At 40.9% G+C, this 15,948-nt stretch overlaps 1 protein-coding gene across 3 annotated transcripts; it reads left to right on the top strand.

Annotated features, from left to right (window-relative positions):
- Window positions 1–260: 260 nt before the first annotated feature.
- mtpap (mitochondrial poly(A) polymerase) lies at window positions 261–15,574 on the top strand. Of its 3 annotated transcripts, none has more exons than XM_074621632.1 (9): window positions 261–439; window positions 1,715–1,878; window positions 2,009–2,242; window positions 3,134–3,358; window positions 5,164–5,375; window positions 7,568–7,794; window positions 9,924–10,016; window positions 10,131–10,204; window positions 14,678–15,574. In XM_074621632.1, exons 1-9 carry the CDS (start codon window positions 283–285, stop codon window positions 15,014–15,016), a joined length of 1,725 nt encoding a protein of 574 aa, XP_074477733.1. In that variant the 5' UTR covers window positions 261–282; the 3' UTR covers window positions 15,017–15,574. The 3 variants fall into 3 exon arrangements, with proteins under 3 accessions (XP_074477733.1, XP_074477732.1, XP_074477734.1); XM_074621631.1 differs by having other exon boundaries at window positions 262–439; window positions 1,712–1,878; XM_074621633.1 differs by having other exon boundaries at window positions 280–439; window positions 1,750–1,878.
- Window positions 15,575–15,948: the final 374 nt, after the last annotated feature.

The following is a 15,948-nucleotide window of genomic DNA, read 5'->3' as shown; positions in this document are numbered from 1 at the left end:
ATTTTAATAATTAAATAAAAAATAACTCAATAATAATTAATCAGTTTATTATTATTATTGTTATGTAAAAGCAACGTTTAATAGAAGTCATAATGGAAATATAACACATTAGAACAATTGCGTTCTTTAGACATAGGATAAAGGTGATATCTAAGCTATGCATGTAATAGTTGCGAAAGACACAGTAGAAATAAAGTTATAACAAATCATCCACACTATTTCTTAGATCGCGAATTAGTCTGATTTGGTCTTTCTCTCTTGCTGTAGACAAAACCAACGCACATGCGCCTTGACGTCTCTTTAGGAGCAGCTATGGCGTCCTTCTTAGCAGTGTGCAGGTTACACATGAAGAGACGAGTTAGTCTGGTGAAATGTCTACAGAAGAAGGTCGAGACATGTCTTCACAGGAGTATTGGGACAAATGTCGTCGCTGCTCAAGGTGAAGCTTTAGTTTGTGAAGCTGTCAGACAAACTGAGTACTTTCTATAGCCCTGACTCGTCATGCCAAACTTCATTCAGTTTTTTAAAGTTTTAAGTATCTTTTGGCTATGGTGCAAAATGCCTGACTTATTTCATAGAAAATGAAAACTTAAAGAAACTTTTAGGGCTTCGGTACAATTCGGCTTTGTGTTTGTCCACCTGTGAGTCTTAGTTAAGTGAAATGTCCTCTGTGTGTAAAGTGATAGCTGTCATTTCAGATGAGATTAGATTTTAATAGATGCTGCTTAGTGGATGATATCTATGCCGAATTGACACAGTTCCATAGTGCAAAGTATGTTAGTAGTGAAGTAGTGAAGTAAAGTTAGTAGTACAAAGTACAAAAAAATATACCCGATATAAAAATACAAGGAGATTAAGACAACTGTTAAAACTGAACATAGTGCAGGGTAACAACTGTGATACAGGACTGCTAAAAAGTGAATATAGTGCAGAAGAGACTGCTAAAAAGTGAATATAGTGCAGAAGAGACTGTTAAAAATGAATATAGTGCAGGGTAACTGCAGTAGCTTAGTCTATGAAAATGCACTTTGTGCATTATTATTGTTCATCCCTGTGTAGTAGTTAGCATGTTGTTGTTGTTGTTGTTGTTGTTGTCAGACAAACTGCAGCATTATCTGCACAAGTGTGGTCTTTAATAGCATCAAAAACTGTCAATTTACAGTATGTGGCACATTCAGCAAATGTATGCATGCCATAATCACATACACATATTCCATACATCACATAGCACGTCTTATGAACTCTAGATTTTAATAGATGCTGCTTAGTGGATGATATCTATGCCGAATTGAAGAGTTGTTTCTAAGAGTTCATAAGACGTGCTATGTGATGTATGGAATATGTAGACTAAGCTACTGGAGTTACCCTGCACTATACTCATTTTTAACAGTCTCTTCTGCACTATATTCACTTTTTTAATAGTCGTGTATCACAGCTGTTACCCTGCACTATATTCACTTTTAACAGTTTTCTTCATCTCCTTGTATTTTTATATCTGGTTTATTTTTTTGTACTTTGCACTACTAACTTTTTTACTGCCTTTTTACTAACTTGTTTTGCACTATGGAACTGTGATGCTGGAAACTTGAATTTCCCTTAGGATCAATAAAGTTACTATCTATCTATCTATCTATTAATACATGTCCACAAAGAAAAACTGAACGTTATTCATGTCGCCTAACTGTTGAATATTCTGCTTCTTTGTTGTCAGAAGAAACGAATGGCTGCAAATCTTTGTATGCCGTCCAGGCAGAGAGACAAGAACAGGCGGAGAGATCTGTTCTCATCAGCTGCCCCTCCAGAACCAGTGAGAAAAAGTTCCTCAAGTATTTATCGAGACATGGAGATATCAAGAAATACTTCTTCTATGAAAGCTATGTAAGTGAATGACCCAAGTTCCTCTGATAAACACGTATTGTTTACCAACATATTTAAAGGTGACAAAATTCATTGTCATGCTAGGATTCAAATGGATGATGAAATTGTGTGTATTGGTGTTATCCTCTAGGGCGTGTATGCTGTGGTGGAATTTGCCAACCGGGAAAGTGTCGCCTCATTACTCGAAGGAGTTGCTATCCCCAGCGTCAGCCATGAATCCACGGTGCCTTTTAAATCGAGACTGCTCTCACTGAGGAGCCTCGGCGCAGCGGAATCACCAAACCAGCAGTCAGGCCAACTGTGCCAACCACAAACCACCATTCCCATCAACGAGCTCATTCAGAGACTGTCCACAGAGGAAAGTGTAAGTGGTTGAGTTATCACACCCAGATTTACAGTTTAGATTAAAAGACTTATCCAGTGACCTGGATTCAACTTTAAAGGAGACACGTCATGACAAACTCACTTGGGTATCTGGAGTGCCTACCAACCTACAAACTGTGAAATAAGACACCCCAGTCAGTGTTTTGTGGGCTGTCTAGATCAGAAAACATGTGATTCAACAAGCCATTCAGATCGGGCTCCCCATCCTATGTCAGAAGCTGGCTTTATAGACCCTTTTTGTGTGGACGTCATGATGACGTCACAGTGTTCGCTGTAGGCAAAACAAAGGAAAGACTGGAGGCTAACACAAGCAGTGGGCTAAAGGTGCACATCTAAAATGTCATCTTGCTGCGTTGTTGGGTGCCAGAATCGAGATATCACAGACATTTGAGATGACAAGCTGTGATTCAAGGCTCCAGCGAGCTACAATATCAGCAAAACGTTTGAGAGATGGAGAGAAAATGTTGCTAATAGTTAACCTTCTCCTTCTGTTAGCAGAAGGCTAAACTATTAGCAACCTTTTCTCTCCGTCTCTGAAACACTTTGCCGATATTGTACGACTCACTTTTTGACAGACTGTTAACTATAGGCATCCATATTTTCCCCACAAATCAATCAGAGCAGATAAAGAGAAACGGGCGCTAAAATGCAGCGTTATGAATACAAGTATATTCAGAAAGACAGTATGAGAAAAATAATGTGTTTTTTGAACATTAAAGCATGGAAACACGTTTTAGTAGAAACCCAAAATACAAGTATGAACCTGAAAATCAGCATGATATGTCCCCTTTAAAAACAAATACATGTGTGAATCCACTTCAGTAGGTTGCATAAAGTGTTAATCATGGCTTCTGTCCTCATTTCCCCTCAGATAGACCAGCAGATAACCTCCCTAACAGATGTCTATCAGCTAACAGAGGAGAACAGCCGACTGCGTTTCCTCGTCTGCTCTCTGCTCAAGGACATTGCCGCTGCTTATTTCCCAGAATGCACGATAAGGCCATTTGGCTCATCGGTGAACGGCTTTGGAAAGCTGGGCTGTGACCTGGACATGTTTCTGGACCTGGACGGCATCAGTGGGAGAAATATAAAGATGGTAATAATGGGAGTTTGGGGGTCGTCATTTAGTAGGCACCATTAGACTAAATGAGGTTAGTTTGTGAAACCAAAGCCACCAGCTGACACGGGGTGATTACATTCATATTGCCCAACATAACATTTTCAATTTACAAAATAGAAAGTTGTGCTTGGTAAACAGTTACTACATCAAATTAATGTTTTTTGGTACTTGGTAATACTGATTCAACGCACATTGAGCTGGACAAATTGAAGCACCTCTTTCCACTTGCAACAACTAAGCCTTTCCAAACCAAAAAAGTGAAACAGCTACCAGCTGCTGTGGCCACAGTCATTTGCCGCCATCTGAGTTTTGTGAAGGCTGAGTTCGGCAGAGTGAAACCGAAGACAGCTGTGAATGACAAAGACCAAAAAACCAAACCAACCATAAAATCGTGCAGACATGCTTAGCTGCTTTGCATGAAAGCTTGTCTTTGATATTCTTTGAAGCTTTTACTTTGAAATCAAACAAAGGTAAAACGGTAAAGGGTTTGCATAAATTCAGTTAATTATGTCTGAAAATACTTAATATTTTATTTGCAGAGCTATATGTTTGAAAAGTATCAGAATCATTTGGCATTGTGCTGGTAAAATTTTACAATTTATTTCTTGATATAAGAAATTAAACCATTTTCCCTCCTTGTTATTGAGATGACATACAGTAAAAGAGGAGCGTTTATTAATTTGATAACTTTTTGTTAAGAAAGAGAGCCAAAATAGATTTTTTTGTTATTGTGGTTTAATAAATGTAATTTATAGTGTTGTTAGAATGCTGCTAGACCGCCCCGTTAATACAGGTGCGAGCCACCCGTTGTATAAGTTCAGCAGGAGAGCAAATAGGTTTTTGACCGCAGAGAACATGTTGTTTTCGAAAGGCTAAACGCCAAAATGTACCTTTGTCAAGTATTTCATACTCTTATGAACATGGGAGTGGACAAATATGCTGCTTTATGCATATTTGTGTATATATATATATATATATATATATATATATCTTTTTTTAAACTACATGAAAATCTTTCCTTGCAAGCCCACTACAACCTCGCAAGTTGCATTTATGCGTTAAAGAAATGAATGGCGCTAAAACGAATTTGCACGTTATTATCGCGTAATATATATTAACATATATTTGTGTGGATATAATAAATGAATAAATAAATAATACACTATAATGTAGTTGTAAGCAGCTATAAGTACAATACACTTTGTTTATGTTGTTTATGATTCAAGATTCAAGATGTTTATCGTCACGCCGGTTGTACAGGTACAAACGTGTGAAATACTTTTCGCTAGGAAGCTCCATTAAATAATAAATGATATTACATTTACATTTACATTACAATTATAAAAGATGTCTTTACATGAATGAACATTTAGAAATGTATTTCTATCTGCATACAACTACATTATAGTGTGTTATAAACCATTTAATAGATGTTTGTATACTGCTTATAAAGGCCAAATCAGGTTCTTAAACAGGTTCAAATGGTGCTGCTTCCTTACATATTGAAAACTCAACAGTTTACTCTATATAGTAAGCAGTGAATTGAGAAACACATCACTGATAGGTGCCAAAGGTGTTGAAGGCAAAGCTAAGTCAAGTTTTGTTTGTGCTATGATACTACTTTTTCATTCCATCACAGGATCTTTGGCGCGCACAATATAGTGCACGAACAAAGAATGTGTAAACCCAAATAAGATGCCGTAGAGTAAATATAGTTACCTAGGTAACAAACAGAGGGTGATTTAGGATCATTAAAATCTCTAAAACTCTTGTGTGTGCAGCCAAACTCAGGTCTGTCCCTGGAGTACCAGATGAAGAGGGCCACCTCCGAGCGGTCCGTCACCCAGAGCATCCTGTCCGTCATCGGGGAGTGCGTGGACCAGTTTGGGCCCGGATGTGTGGGGGTGCAGAAGATTCTCAACGCCCGATGCCCCCTGGTCCGTTTCGCCCACCAGCCCTCCGGTTTTCAGTGTGACCTCACAGCCAACAACAGGTATTCACCCTGTGCACATACTGTATAATATAAGACCATTGCCTATTTCCCATACATAAACGGTATGAAACAATTATTTGTCATGGCTCTGCTGGTGCAATGATTCACTGATGATTCATTAATACAAAATCGGGAGAGTCGTGTCTCGAAATGTCACTTAGAGTTGGTCATAGGCCTCTTGCTTCACAGAAACTGCTAGTTTTATGTCGTCCTGAATATCACCTCTGGCGTTGCAAAAGCCCCAAACAGAAAGCAGACTCTGGCAGGATGTGCTGCGATGGTATAGTTGCATGCATGCCACGGCGAAACTGAACTTGAGGGGGCCAAAGAGGGTGCTTGTTTGTGTTTCACTTCTTCCCTTCCAACATTCAACACGTTGTGGTCTCTGCCGATGGAAGCACAAACACGTACACACATGCTAACGTACAGAAAACCACCCTGCAGTTTCAAAGGAAATAAGGTTGAACCACCGGCTGTGGGTGGATGTGAGGGGGGACTTTTTCTCTAACTGTCCTCTGATAATCTTTGTAGCACAGCACTTTTTCCTGCCTGAGGTGTGTGTGTGAAGCAGTCACTGTGACGAGCTGAAGGCTGCTCTCTGGTGGTGGTTTTGTTGCAGTTGTAGTTTCACTGACCCTTGACATTCAACACAATACAGTATTTCATTTTCTGAACTCAACGGGATCAAATAGACACTAAATACGTGCAGAAATACAGGCACTAAAGGGCATGAAGGACACGCAAAGGCTTGGACTGGCATCAAGAGGTTTATAGTGATGCTTTCCTAGGAATATCTACTGTACAAAACAGTAATGGGATGCTTACACTATTGGTAAAGAGCATTGGAAATAGGATCCTCTTACATAATGACATATTTAACACAAACAATTAACGTTATGAGAATATATAAGGATATATATAAGGATAGACATACTAAAGCACGTGATAATAACTTTATAGCAATATCAAAGAACAAGCCAAGAAGTGAGAGTCATAATATACAGAGCTACATACATAAATACGATGGCTATCACTCAGTTAAAATATTTAATCGTGATTAATCGCAAATTAATCGCAGCTCAAAATGTACCGTAAAGAGAGATTTTTCAAATATTTAATACTCTTATCCATAACTGAGTGGGAAAATATGCTTGCTTTATGCAAACATATGTTTATATTTATTATTGGAAATCAATTAACAACACAAAACAATGACAGATATTGTCCAGAAACCCTCACAGGTACTGCATTTAGCATAAAACATATGCTCAAATCATAACATGGCAAACTGCAGCCCAACAGGCAACAACAGCTGTCAGTGTGTCAGTGTGCTGACTTGACTATGACTTGCCCCAAACTGCATGTGATTATCATAAAGTGGGCATGTCTGTAGGGGAGACTCGTGGGTACCCATAGAACCCATTTACATTCACATATCTTGAGGTCAGAGGTCAAGGGACCCCTTTGAAAATGGCCATGCCAGTTTTTCCTCACTAAAATGTAGCATAAGTTTGGAGTGTTATTTAGCCTCCTTTTCGACAAGCTAGTATGATATGGTTGGTACCAATGGATTCCTTATGATGTCTAGTTTCATACATCGTCACTCTAGCTTTAAAACAGAGCCCTCTAAAACCTTAAAATCGTGTAAAAGAAATAGTGGCGCTAAAATGAATTTGTGTTAACGCGATATTATCGTAAACTTAACTTTGACAGCCCTAGTTTTCCTAATAATAATTATTAATTGTTAGTTATTTTGGATAATAGAGCAAACTAACAATGCAGAAAAATCTAATATTTCAATATTCACTCATACATCATACATATACATACTACATCCTGTTTACATTCAGTTTTCCCATCTGAAATACTGTCTTCAACAAAATTACAAATTTAAATTACTATTTTATGTTTACTTATGTTTATATTCAATCCCTATATTTTAACTGCACTATTTTATGCCTCAGATTATCATTTTGCATTTACATTTACTTGTGTGATTTCCTGTTTTAAATATACATATTTTATGAGCATTGTTGAAGGAACTTGAGACCAAAGATGTTCATTGCCAGTGACTGCTTTGCTGGAATTGACAAATGACAAATAAAGAACCTTGAAATTAACAGCCCCAACGAAGGCCCCCATCAGAACAATGCAGTAGGAACAGCAGTAGTAATCCTGTATGTCCTCCACAGGGTGGCGATGAAGAGCACAGAGCTGCTCTACCTGTACGGAGAGCTGGACCCACGGGTGCGTTTACTGGTATTCGCCGTGCGCTGTTGGGCCCGAGCTCACGGCATCACCAGCACCATCCCCGGGGCCTGGATCACCAACTTCTCCCTCACCGTCATGGTGCTGTTCTTCCTGCAGAGGAGGAGCCCTCCCGTCATCCCCACCCTAGACCATCTCAGGGACCTTGCAGGTACCACCGAGCACCATATCATGTCACTTTAATTCACTCCAGAGGTCCTTTGTTAGTTTTTGTGATCAACGTTGTAATGCTTTTCTACACACAAATATAAATAACACTGCATAATGATGTTATGAAAAGATAAACCCAAGACCAAAACAAAGCAGTGTTCCGCAATAGACATCTCACCGTATCAACTATAGGAGTTCATACATTAATTCTGTGCTGTTTTTCACCATACATTCAACTTATCAAGAAAAAATTTGACCACTGAGTACGCTCGAGTTAGGTGAGGTTTTCCATCCATACAGTACAGCTGCAGTCAGACCAGCAAATAAGATATGCTGTTGTAGATTTGATAACGCCAAAGAGTCTCCCTCAATAAGGTATTTCAGTGTCAAGGAAGACACCAGCCTTTGTAATGTTGCAACAATCCCTATACATGTGTAAAAGTGAACCTATTTAGTCATTAAAATTTCCATTAAATACATTTTATATAAGAGTTTGACTTTATTAGGGCTGCGACAGATAAATTATTATTATCGATTGATTAATCTCATAATAATTTGTCAGAAAATGGCTCATTACAATTTCCAGAAAGCTTTTTTGTCTGTCAAATCAGCCCAACACCCCCCCAAAAATATTGTTTACTATCAGATTAGACAAAGGAAAGCAAAAAAATCTTCACATTAAAGATGCTTGATAAGAGAACATTTTTGATTTTTTTTTATGGCTACACATAACTAATCTGCAGATTATTTTCTCAATTTATCAATTAGTCGCGTGATCTATACAATGGTAGAGACGCCCATCACAATTTGCTAAAGCTCACACAAGTCAAAGAAAAGCCGGAGCTGGGAAGGTACTGTAGGTTAATACACTCTAGATAAGTACCTCATACAAACCCACTTCATACAATCCAAACTATCCCTTTATCTGAATAAACGATCCTCAGACTAGTTGCTGGTAACGGGTTAATCGACTAATCGTTTTGACTTTAAACTAATTATTTCAGCTATAATATTTATGATTTCAAGAGAGGAAGTTCTCAACGGATTTTAGCTTGTGAGCCCTTAAAACAAAGCAATATCTACTTGCGACCTCCTCACGCGTCTAGCCATTGACCAGTGACTTTTTTTTCCTTATTTTTAAAGATAAAGTTATCCAATAATTCACAGAAAGCAAAGATTAAAGGAAGACATAAACATGAACATAAGATGATGTAGCAAAAATATGTTTTTTTTCTGCTTTTCCCATCCTGTCTCGCAGGTCAGGATCCCCATTGCTCTAGATTATCTCCGCTCTGACATGCACACTAATTGTCCTTCACCAGCCGCAGAGTGTCTGCTGTTGTTTTTCTTTTATTTCTACAATCCTGGCGGTTCCCATTTTTGGCTCCGTACAAGACTTAAGAGCATACTATACTATGCTTTATTACCATGTATACATCTGTAATGGATGTGCTCTGTCATCATTTAACCGCCAGCACACCAGTCTTGCCTGCAAGTCCACTGCAGTTCCTCCATCTCTGCCTCTCTCTGTCACCTTGGCTGCCTGATAATTGCCTTCCAAAAGCAATCTACCCCCCACCCTCCACCCTCCAACCCCTCTCCCCCGTCCCTCCTCCCCCATCCCCCTCCTCCTCCTCCTCCTCGGCCCCGTTTAGCGCAGACTCTATCACACAGAGTGCTTACGGGACAATAAAAGGGCCATCACTCTGGGAAGGTCGATGACCCCGCCTCCTCCGGACACACATGCGTGAGCATACAGGCGGCTATTTAAACAGTGGTGTGACACACACACACACACACACACACACACACACACACACACACACACACACACACACACACACACACACACCACCAGCCTCATTGTGGTGAAGGAGACTGGTAACAAGGGCATTGCTGGAGAAGCAAACCAACCAAGCAAGGACACAAACTAAGCCCTCTTTCTTCCTTTTCTTTGACCACCTTGACACACACACGTCCAAGCACCTGCTCTCTCTCCTTCCTCCCCCCTGTGTATGTCTGTCTTCTCTCCATGAATGCACCCACACCATCCATCTGTGTCTTGTTTATGACCATCACAGGCGTGTAAAGGCAGTAATTTACCTTGTATTCCCGCTCTCGTCCCACAAGGTCCCGCGGACAAGAGCATGATTGAGGGGAACGACTGCACGTTTGTCAGCGACTTCAGAAAGATCCAGCTCCAGAGCAACACGGAACCGCTGGGTGAGCACGAGAGCATAGAAACGGGGGGGGGGGCGAAGTCGGGCTACATTTCAGTTTGATTGATACCGATGTTTCTGTTCACCGCTAACTTGACTTTTCTCGCTTTTGTCTCAGAGCAACTACTGCGGGAATTCTTTGAGTTCTACGCCACCTTCGCATTCAACAGGATGTCCATAAATATCAGAAAGGTATGTATGATTATTCACATCCATTAAGCAGGATTCAACGTTAATGTTTGTAAGTGGGTCAGAAATCTACTTGCTCAATGTCAATTTTTACATGCCCCTATACAAATTATTTGATTTATTAGTGGTTATCAAATATCAACAAAGACTAAAGTAAATTGTCATTTTTTTTAACCGCCTTGCTCTCAAATTTGTGGCTAACTGCGCAATACATAGTTGGAGTTTCGCCTACATCCTCTCTTCCGGCACCCAACTGAACTCCTTGTTTCGAGGACAATCGAAATGTTCGCTTGCATATCAGCTTATAAACTTTGTCTTTACCCGTCGCCATTTTCTCACAAGTTCCCAATCGGTACTGCGCATGTGCAACTCTCAGCAGAGATGAGGAGGAAGTGAGATGGCTCAAGTGTTAAGTTTCAAGTTTAGTTTATTTATAGAGCACATTTAAAAAACGACAAAAGTTGACTAAAGTGCTGTACAGTGGTAAAACAACAATACAATAAAAAGAAGGCTCACTCCTTCGCTACTTCCATCATCATCTCCGGAAAAAAGAGATTTCCCGGGCAAGCAGGCAAGCCTTAGAAGTTCTACAGCATTCATTCTCTTTATGTATTTGTTCATGTTTTACAAAGGGTTTGATCTGAGCCAGGCCGTACAGCAAAGATAGTAATCATATCCCCTTTGAAAATAGCCATACCAGTTTTTCCTCTCCAAAATGTAGTACAAGTTTGGAGCTTTATCTAGCCTCCTTCGTGACATGCAAGTACGACATGGTTGGTACCAATTGATTCCTTAGGTTTCTTAGTGTCATATGATGCCACTATCTTCGCCATAGCTTTTTAATTGAGCCCGCTACGACCTCCAAAAGACACAATAGCGGCCAGGTCTGCCGGTGGGTCATAGGATTTTTAAGAGGTTAATGTAAGAATCGATTCAGTATCGCAAAACATAATATTGTGATACTCATGTGTATCAATATTTTCTTCCACCCCTAATCTCTGAGTGAGGCTGGAAGTCACCTACAGTATGTCTGAATGACGAATAGCTGTCACCTTAACAGTGATTTCCATGTCTGAAAAGGGCTTTAGTCTCATTCTTGTGCACTTTGCAACTTTGATCTTATGCCAAATGTCAAAGATTTGTTTGATATATAATTTTGAACCAGTGTCGGTGTTATTTTGTTTGTCCACCAGAGAGCACTGACCATTCATTAAAATAACATATTTAAGGGATACTGATCAAACATTTTTTGTATATGTTATGCGTTTATGTAAAAAAGTGGACATTGGCCATTGCTTTTTGTAACTCTCAAACAACTATAATGGTAACAACAAAAAACAAAACGGTCCGTCCAACCCTGTTAACTCTACTACTCTCTACTACTACTCTTCTAATTTTACTTGAAAATCAAAATGTTGCATCGCTGATAGAAACCAGAGCATAAATAAAAATCTATTCAGAAAGAACCTCGGCGCTCAAGGGGAACCCAGTTCAAGCTCCTTTCAACATTTCCTCCCAGCCTCGGAGCTGAGCTCCAGCAGAGAAATCTGTTGGTAATAAAGGCAGTGTTTGGCGGATGGCGTCTTCCCACACACACACACACACACACACACACACACACACACACACGCACGCACGCACAGACGTCAGCTGTCCTTGTCATATGTGATTGATGGCAGCCCCACAGGGCCCGGCGCCCTTGAGCTGCGCTCCCAATTAGGAGCTCCATCGGGCTAAGCGTAAACAAACGCATATTTATTCTATTTAGACCCGTATTCAGCCTGTTGCTGCCTGTGTAATACTGTTTATAGGCACTGAGAGAGAGTCCATGGTGGAGCTCTGGAGCTTTTATAAATAAAATGGAGGGGAAACATCAAGCCAATATGGTTGGAAATCTGTTTCCAAGTTATACTGTGTCTGAAAGGTATCAGAGGGAGTAGTCAGGGCTGATTTATCCTCTCTAGATGTGCAGGATGGTTCATTAATAGGGGTGTAACGAAACATTTTTACAACGATGTGATACGTATCACTTTCAATGGTTCTGATACGATTCAAGGACGATATTCGGCTCATCTACAGCGATACGATTCAATGACTTGAAATCGATACAGTAACTAATTCACTCAGTGTGACTGTGAAATACATAGCTGGATACTCAACAGTGCCAGTGACAGATTCCTCAACGTTTTTCATGTAAGGGATCAGGGATAAATAATTATGGATATAAACAAGTAAACACAACAATTAATGGCAAATATATGTCTTGAGCCTGAGGTGAGTTTTGGCCTAATTTCTTACCAAAAATGTTGGCGAGGCTTTTGCAGGGCTAGCTGGCGCCGCTGCGGGAATGCTGCTAGGGTTACCTGGGCGTTTGGTGTTAACAATCCCATGGCGTCTCAGTAGGTGTGTGGAAAGATTGTATTTTATCTGGCCTTTGCATATTCTGCAAACAGCGAGCGATTCATCCAGGACATCTCCCTTTTTTTGTAAAAGCCAAAATGTTTCCACACGCTGAAAACCTCAATTGCTCGTCTGGCTCTTCCCCCGCCATCAGTCCTGCTTCCTTTTGTTGTCGTCTTTCTGAGAATCGGCTCGTTCGAGGTGAGCTGCACCTCGCCTAGAAAGTAGACGAGATCAGGCGGCAGCAGCAGGGCGACGGTGACAAAAAGCTGAGGTCAAGTCGGACAGTTTCCAGCCGTTTTGAGCAGCCTTCAACGAATTTACAGGAAGTCACAGAAAAAGTTACTTCCTGTTAGATCCGATCTGTTGGCCACTTATAGTTTTCAGACCACGTTGGAATTTATTTATATTTGTTTGTAGATCTATGTGGAAACGTGCGTGTATCTGGCATTGGATTCTATCCTTTTTTATTTTTATGTCAGCCTTGTAAAGCACATAATGAGCACTCGTGTTATAAGTGTTACGAAGTGTTATATAAAAATAACCTTCATTATTAAAATAATTATTATTATCAACCACACAAGATATGTTTGTTAACAGATGAAACCTTCATTACACAACATGAGACTAATACAATCTAGCGTTAAATATTACAACTACACAGAAAGTTGTGACTTTCTACAACACGTGGTGTTTGCTGTCAAAACTAAGAGCTAATCAGCTCTTTGATCAGGTGCGAGTCAGGCGTTTCCCATAATCCACTGGGTCTTGCAGTCGGTGGAGAGCAGCTGAGGCGCCTGGCTCTAAAAACTGCGGCCGCCTCGATCTCGTGAGGTTATCGTTGCCCGCGTCGTCGGAGCGAGTCGGCATCAAGTCGCACACAAATCTAACCGGCATGCATTGCGCGGCGATCGCTGGTGATCGGTTCTGCGCAGGCCTGGCTCCCGAACGAGCCTATTGGCGCTAGCTGGCGCATATCGATGACGTCACACACAGGGAGAGTGAACCGGAGTAACGTTTAACATTTTTTTACTGTTAAAAGTGTTAAATACATCCATATAACATTTATTGTGCAAAATCTTAGTATCAATATGATAGATTATTTACCTTGCAAAATCAATTTTAAATCTATATGTCCTCCGTGAAGGACAACTTGCCGAGTACCTATCGATGTAGTAGATGAATCGTTACACCTTTTATTAATTAACATACCTCTAAAAATTTGTAACATTGAATAATATCCTATTTATCTTATTTTATTATCACATTACTTTTGACCCTAGAAATGAAGTTGATAAAGTAGGTGGTCATGCTTTGGTGACGCATTATATGAGATGCAGGGACTTTGCTAGTTCTTGGAGAGTTTAATGAATTGATGCCTCTGAGAAAGAGAGACCCTGCAGCTTAATATATGAGACTAATATCAAGTTTGACACCGCAGAGGAAGCCTGCAGGTAGACGGTGGCCGTGACCCGTGCCTATAGGCTTTCACCAGTGGAGCAACAGCCATAAATCTGCTTTACTGTGCTACAATTCTCCGGTTCGGCTCCCCTCCTCTGACTGATGGCTTTATGTTGCCATCTTCTGCCCCCTCCCACAGCTCCATCCCTTTATCCTTCCAGCCTCTTTAGTCTGGATACGGCATGCAAAGCAGCATGGGAGGTTCTTGACTTCTCTCCGACCCACACATTGATGGTTCATGTGACAGCCATGACTGCCAGACAGAGGCACAGATCATATATGCTTCCGTTGCTAACGCGTTCGGCGCGCATAGCGGGTTTCCATGGCAGCCTAGCTCATTCCTGTCACTTTCTGAATTATTCTCACTTTTCACAACTCAAGTCAATGTCTTCCAGAGCCATGTCTTTGCCTCTCTCATCTGCTAGCCTGCTGAGAGATGCCGCAGTCAGCTATAGGTTCCCCAGATACAGCGGCAAAGACCTAAAACCGTGACCAACGAGATAGATGGACCATAACATGCAGTACATGCAGCGACTGCGCTTATGGCTGCTGCTGCTGCTGCTGCTCGCGAAATGTGTTTTAATCTGCCAGCCTTGTTCCTTTCCCGTTCTTTAGGGCAAAGAGCAGAACAAGCCGGCGGTAGTCCCGCTGCACATCCAGAACCCGTTCGAAACCTCTCTGAACGTCAGCAAGAACGTCAACGCCACGCAGCTCGAACGTTTCGTGGCTCTGTGTCAGGAGAGCTCCTGGCTGCTCCAGCAGAGTGAAACCAACACACCCACAGGGGGTAACGAAGGAAAGGATTCCACGCCTTGGGGACTCGCCACCCTCCTCCTGCCCACCCAGGTCGCAGGGATCAAAGGTCGCAAGAAAAGGAAACGGGAGCCGGCCAGTGAGAGGATCAAGAGCTTGCTGGACTCCTTGAAGAATAACAATCAGCAAAAGAAAAGCTAAGACTCAGCTCCATCCTCTTACTATCACTTTAGCTTTGGTGGACACCTTCTGGTGCCTCACTGAGGAGGCAAGGGGCAGCTTCTGCAGTTGAATTCATCTGCTGGACTATAGTTCCCAACACGGACACTGGAGGGTGTCACTGAGGCCTGCATGTGCAAGTGTTTGGGACCTGGAATAAGGGAGTGATTGCTGTGTATCTTACTGTAGACACCTACTCTGTTGTAATTAAAGCCAATACTGTGGAAACTGATCCAAGTTCTGCCAGACGCTCTTTAGGAGATAAGACTGTAGATTCACAGCTTTATTAGATTGAAAATCTGTTGTACATAGATGTTATGGTTTACATGAACCACTAACATCCGTTTACACCTCAAACAAAATCACTATTTTTTTTGTATTAATGTAACAATACAGATGGAATAATCAAGTTTTTATTGCAAACTGAAAACTCCGGGTTTGTTTATTATCCAAAACTGACAAAATGTAGAACAGATACAGAAGTTTTCTTCTACTTCCAGTAACTTCATAAATAAATTAAAGTGGTATTTATTTCGCTCCTCTGTTTATCTCTGACTAGTTAATTTTTTATGTTTTTGGATTGTCCGTCCGTCCTTGTGTACCATTCTTGTGAACGCAATATCTCAGGAACACCAAATTCAAATTTGGCACAATTGTCCATTGGACTTAAAGGATGAGCTAATTAGAATTTGGTGGTCAAATGTCACTGTGACCTCACAAAACACGTTTTTGGCCATAAATCAAGGATTCATATGCTAATTATTGGTGCCTTCAAATGGGGTCGTGTTTACCGTGTTTACGAGTTGGGCCCATATGAACGCCCCCCTCATGTCGTATTCACGACCTCGGAAGTAGAACGTTTCTGAAATTTCCGAGTTCACGACTTGTGACATGTTTTTTCATGTTGACAGAAA

Source organism: Sebastes fasciatus, chromosome 21 (genome assembly GCF_043250625.1).
Source record: "Sebastes fasciatus isolate fSebFas1 chromosome 21, fSebFas1.pri, whole genome shotgun sequence".
NCBI lineage: Eukaryota > Metazoa > Chordata > Actinopteri > Perciformes > Sebastidae > Sebastes > Sebastes fasciatus.
Note: the sequence above shows the minus strand (reverse complement) of the source record. Positions and strands in the feature narration are given on the sequence as shown.

Excerpts from the sequence above, each read along its gene's own strand:
- mtpap (XM_074621631.1), top strand. The coding sequence starts at position 283 with ATGCGCCTTGACGTCTCTTTAGGAGCAGCTATGGCGTCCTTCTTAGCA. Across the intron at positions 1,879-2,008 it reads ACTTCTTCTATGAAAGCTAT|GGCGTGTATGCTGTGGTGGA; the intron begins GTAAGTGAATGA and ends GTTATCCTCTAG. Across the intron at positions 2,243-3,133 it reads GACTGTCCACAGAGGAAAGT|ATAGACCAGCAGATAACCTC; the intron begins GTAAGTGGTTGA and ends ATTTCCCCTCAG.